Source organism: Salvia splendens, chromosome 14 (genome assembly GCF_004379255.2).
Source record: "Salvia splendens isolate huo1 chromosome 14, SspV2, whole genome shotgun sequence".
Taxonomy (NCBI): Eukaryota; Viridiplantae; Streptophyta; class Magnoliopsida; order Lamiales; family Lamiaceae; genus Salvia; species Salvia splendens.
The window spans coordinates 5,683,512-5,689,435 of NC_056045.1; the positions used below are offsets into that span (position 1 = coordinate 5,683,512).

Genomic DNA, 5,924 nt, shown 5'->3' on the forward strand with positions numbered 1-5,924 from the left:
GTCCATGTCAAAAGATAATTAAATTTTTTTTAATGTGGGAGGTATTAGTGTCTCCTCTCCTTGCTCCTTGTCTCCGATTTGTTCAAGGGTACTAAGCTCGAACCCAGATGTTCTGCCAAAGGGTTGAGTGGTTCAACAGAGGATGGAGGCGGCGTCTTAAGCTATCAAATGGAGTGGAGATGAAGATGGTGGTCTTCTAGATAAGTTGGTTTTGTTGGAGAGAATCGTTTCATTTTGTATGTTGCCAGATAATTTCGATTCAGAAGCATTGAGACAATAAAATGATTTAGATAAAGTTGAAGCAGGGGAAGGTGGAATTGAGAAAGAAATAAAGCTAGGTGAAAGAGAGATGAAGCTGGAATTGACGTTGGACCACAATGCTTAGTGAGAAGACGATGGAGTTACTAGAGATAGTGACAGGAGCAAGGAAAGGTGGAATGAGATGTGTGTGATGATAGGAATTGCGTGGGGGAGGTGGTGAAGAGGGTGTTAGGTGGCGACGGAGCACGCAGTGGCAGTGGCAGTGGCAGTGGCAAATAATTCATCACTTTTTCTCTGCCAACAAACATATTCATTTTTTATAAAGGAAAATTTTCACATCACAATCGTTTCATGTAAACACCGCCCACACTTAGTATGGAGAATGAAATGTGGTGCATGAACTAAATGTAAAGTTCTGGCACATGCTAGGGAAGGAGAGGAGGGAGGGGGGGGGGGTGAAGTCATGGTAATGGAACGCAACGCATCTCAACTGGGAATCAGTCTCAAATATCCACAAATAACTGGTCAAGAATACACAAACACCCAAGCAAATGAAGCTAAATCCTTACTTTTGGAATAGCAGCACTTTTTTTTTACTTTGGAACACACCGATCAGAGGGAAACCAAGTTCAGTTGAGACCCTGTTTGTGTTCGGTTTGCAATACCAAGCTTCAGGCATAGTTCAAGCGGAAAATATCGTTTAGCACGTAGAAGCTTCCTTGAGGAGTTGGCATCAGGTGGAACATCTGCACAACAGCACACAAGGAGCGAAATTGAGATGATAATTTTCAGGGGTAACCAACACAAGAGTGCTGTCATATGTAAATCTTGAAAAACAGTTGCTGTCTATTAAGGGAGATGAATCCAACGAAAATGAGTCTCATCATCTGTCTAGGTACAGGTAATATGAATTCGATTTTTCAATTTCTTACTATACAGAAAGCCTTCTTAATCACATGAAGAAAAGCTAGACAAACTACTTATCTCTAGAGGTTAACACTATCGCTAGCCTGACATAACTTTATAATTTTGTGAGAAGGAGTAAATAAAAGCTGTGATATCAACTTCGTGAGTGATGAAATCACCAGTACAATTTCTGGATTCTGGTCTTACATTCTTCACACATTGCCAGAGCATATCCATGTGAATAACATAGATAACATTACATTCGCAAAGAAAAATATGCATCATGGAACTGAAAACCTTTCTTAAACATGCGATTCAACATTCCGTTTGGTGGAATATAAAAAGAAGATAGCAAGCATAAAAAGAAGAAAAAATGAACAAAAAAGAACTAGAAGACGGCTGAACTCAATTAAGAAACGTATTAATCACACATGCAAAACCAAACAGGATCTCAAGTCTCCACATCCAGTTAAATTGTAACTACACAAGAATTTCAAAGATTCATTTCCTATAATCAACTCATCAGCCAAACATGAGCAATCAGGAATTGGGATAAAATCAAAACCCTAGACCTTGCTCCACACCAAGTGGGACGCTGGCCACAAACAATGAAATAATCGAGTTCACATGCACTTTACTTCATCGTGTATATGTAATTTCAGATGTATCTACACAACTACATGGCTAGCCAAATACTCAACATAACGATCAAGGCTGGCATAGTGCACAAGTAAACAAACACCTATAAAACCATGAAAACACAGTTCCAGTCTTCCAGACATTACTGCTTGCAATGCCTGAATTTGAGATTACTATCATGTGTGCAGTATTTAAGATTCTCAAAGGGACAAAAACAATGGTCAACCTGAAACCTCTATGGTTATATATCAAACAGCATTCAGCGCTTAACTGGAATTTAGAGCACTCAGCATTTTCAGCATCTGGTTCAATAAACATGCAAGAAACCAGAAAGGATGAAGTTGCATTCAAACTGCAATAACCTTCTTCTTAATGTATAAACAAACAGGCAGAAACTTGAAAACTAAAAGACAAGCAGAAAACAACTATCTCTCATTGATATACCACAACAATATCACGGAGAATTTCTAGATATTTCCGGCTTCAAACCTTAAATGCACATGGTACACTCAGCAATTGAATTCTAGTATATGAAATTTCCTTTTGAGCTTGCTATTCAATCTATGTATAGAAGACAATCTCTTCAGCATTTCTAGGTGCATGATCTCGAGCTTGCGTGGCAAACAAAATTTACAAGACAATCAATTCCTTTTACTTCCTAGTTCCTATATAAAAGGCACTAAATCTCAATCAAGTATTGCACACGTCAATTCCACTGTTTTCACGCCACAGATGACCAAGGATCAAGTGCAATCATATCTCTATTTGCGTAATTACTTCATCTCGTGGATAAAATATCTATCTCCAAAATTTCCATCGGATAAGGCACACTCAACAAATTAACTAAAATCGCAACAATCAGAATACAATTTCAACCACACTCGTACCAAAATTTCCACAAATCAAATCAATCGCGAAAGCCTAGCAATAGCAACGGAATCGGAGGAAATACCTGACTGAACTTGAGGACGTGCTGCTCGCCGGCGAGCTGGAGGTTTCCAGAGACGAAGACGACCATTCCACCGGCGGGGCCGGAGGGCTGGCAATCGACGGTGGAAATCTGATGCTGGCACTGCTGGAAGGGCAGACCAGTGAGCTTGGCGACGATGTTGGCGGATCCCATGATCTTCTGGCCCTCGAAGGTGAGCATGGAGCCGTCCTGGTAGAGGTTGGCGAGGCCGGACCGATTGGAATCGAAGGTGGAGTAGTAGTGCTCCACGAATGCCTTGGAGACAGAGTCTGGATCCATCGGATCGGCGGTGGGTGGAAATGGAATGCCCTCTTTTCCCTCTCTGTTTTTTCAAGTCTTCTTTACGCAAGTCAATTACTCACACACACACACACACAGATGGGTTGAACTATTTTTTCATTTTTCTTAATATAATAAAACAGGAAATAAGGTTTTACTGAATATTGTGTACTGAAAAATAATGCACTTTTTCAAATTCTAATTATTAGATGGACTGATTTTTGGGCCTTGACGCGATACTAAACAGAAATGGGCCGAAGGAAAATATGTTGGCTTAATGAAACAATGTGTTGTGTTGTGTTGTGTTTTGAATCTTGATTGTCGGTGTTTCAATTCCATAGTTGAATGGTACATTTATTCGACCCATTAAAAACGAATGGGCAAACACTTCACCATTAGTCGTTCAAGTACAGGCAATGGTTCTAACATTTTCATATAGGGTAAAGGTCAATTTTTGTTCTAAACATATGGACGAAATATGAATTTGATCCAAAACATTCACTTTTTGAAAAATAGGTCCATAACATATGAAATTCTTGTCGTTTACGTTCATTTTTTACGGTGCCATCAATTTTTGACGGTCAACCGTCGATTAGCACAATTTTGAACCGATTAGGCTTATTTTAATTACTATATATATATATATATACAATGTCAACTACATATACAATTCATGTCAACTATGTATACAATCCATGTCAATTACATATATAATTCATGTCAACTACATACGTATAATGTCAACTACATATATCTACATATATTATATGTAAAACGTTGTTGTTGACATAAATAATATAGGTCGTTAACATGAAAATATTTGTTGTTGACATTAATTATTTGTAAAATGTTGATGTTGACATAATAGTTGACATAAATAACGTTTGTTGTTGACATCGTAGTTGACATAATGTCTCTGTAGTTGACATCGCGCGAAAATGACAATTATGCCTCATAGTTGACATCGCGCGAAAATTGTGAATAAGTGGCTGAAAATGCATCTTAGTTCTCCCTCTCTATATTTGAAAACACAAACAGGTTTTCACTTCGAAATTTTCATCTCTTTCTTCTCTTTCTTCCCCAAAAACACCATAAAACAACAAGTACCTACCATAAAAAACCATTACACACCTTCAACATAATAAACGACAAACTAGTCCTTGATATTCATAATCATGATCAAATACGTCCTGAAAATTTTACAATTGAAATCAAGACCATTGCCGAATGATGTCAGAAAACAAGTTTCTATGGCATTGGCACAGTCAAAATCACCGTTGATTTCTGGAAAATTGAACGACGAAGCTCCACAGTCGGAAGAACTAGGGTTTGTCGTCCTCCTCCTTGCATCGTCTTCTTTCTCAAGGACTTCGTCGTCGGGCTCAACTTCTAGAATTGGAGAAAGCTCGAAATCTGCGTCGGCATTAGGGTTCGCCGACGGACCTTGTTCCATTTGCTTCGGATGAGGAGAATGGTGTCCGACAGGATCGGGCTCCGACAGCCCTTCACTTTCACCTTGATTTTCAGGCGGATGGTGGCTGGACATCCTCTTTCTAGAATATGCCGCCTTGACGTTCACAAGTCCGTCGATGGAGCGGAACTTAGGGTATGACGAGTTCCAACTCATGGCCAACAAGAGATACTCGGCGGCAGCGGCGGAAGTGTTCTTGGTCAGATTCGGAGCTAGGGTTTTTTGTGTAGAACGGCGAGAAAAGAGAAAGAGAGAAGAGAGAGTTGGAGAGTTGGGAGGGAGTCGATTAGTTTCTAAGTGTTTGGAGTGTTGTGGGGAAAATGAATGATCTTACAATTAAAAATGCATAAGGAATTGAAAAGGAATTAAAATCCATTTAATTAGCAAAATAATTAGAAAATAATTACATGCCTAATAATCTAAGATTAAGCCTAATCGGGTCAAAATTGTGCTAATCGACGGTTGACCGTCAAAAATTGACGGCACTGTCAAAAATGGACGTAAACGACACGAATTTCATATGTTATGGATCTGTTTTACAAAAAGTGAATGTTTTGGATCAAATTCGTATTTCGGTCATATGTTTAGGACCAAAATTGACCTTTACTCTTTCATATATGTTGCGACTTTTTCACTTTGTAGCTTTAAAGTATGGAAACAACTATTTTAAAATTATGCTCGTGCACCTCAAAAAATAAATATCTCAACAAATGTATGAAGAAGATAAATTACAGTACTAGATCTAGTTAGAGATTGTTAAGCTTATTCAACTAAATATAGCCAACCAAAAGACAGGGCCACGAGGCTAAATATCCAGGAAAAGGATTGTCAAATATTTCTAGAGTAAAATATTTATTTTTTGAAAAACAGGTCCATAACAAATAAAAATGTCGCCGAAGTAGTCTTTTTTTACGGTTTCGTCATAAAACTAACGGTCAATGCTAAATGCAGAGTGGTCTGACCGTTAGTTTTTTGACGAAACCGTCAAAAAAAGGACCACTCTGACAAGGATTTCATTTGTTATGGACTTGTTTTTCAAAAAGTGAATGTGTTGGACCAAATTCGTATTTTGGTTATATGTTTAGGTCCAAAATTGACCTTTAATATAAGGGCACGATATTTCGGGTCGGATTCGAGTAACCCATGAATATTTCATATTATTGTTTTAATTATTTTAGTATGTTATTTTTTATTATATATTAAAATTAAAATTAATTTACTATTATTTTTTTCACTTTTCATATGTTGTCTTAGGTTTGCATACCAAGTTCATGTAGGGCTCGAGCCATTACCATGTCGTGTCAACACGAATCAGATTGTATCGCTAATGGGTTCATGTCATGTGTCGATCGTATCGAATTTGAGTGTAGCAGGTTAAGTTCGAATTTGAGTTAGAAT

General features: G+C 38.0%; 1 protein-coding gene across 1 annotated transcript; it reads right to left on the reverse strand.

The window, feature by feature from the left end:
• Positions 1–731: 731 nt before the first annotated feature.
• On the reverse strand, positions 732–3,152 carry LOC121766028 (nuclear transport factor 2B-like). The gene is made up of 2 exons (XM_042162358.1): positions 2,759–3,152; positions 732–1,007 (listed from the first exon to the last, which is right to left on the reverse strand). The coding sequence occupies exons 1-2, from the start codon at positions 3,053–3,055 to the stop codon at positions 933–935; spliced, it is 372 nt and encodes a 123-aa protein (XP_042018292.1). The 5' UTR covers positions 3,056–3,152; the 3' UTR covers positions 732–932.
• Between the last annotated feature and the right edge of the window lie 2,772 nt (positions 3,153–5,924).

What these genes read in the sequence shown, in the direction of transcription:
- LOC121766028 (XM_042162358.1), bottom strand. Translation starts at nt 3,055, where the DNA reads ATGGATCCAGACTCTGTCTCCAAGGCATTCGTGGAGCACTACTACTCC. An exon ending in ACGTCCTCAAGTTCAGTCAG is followed by an intron (nt 1,008 to 2,758) that starts GTATTTCCTCCG and finishes GCTGTTGTGCAG; the next exon opens with ATGTTCCACCTGATGCCAAC.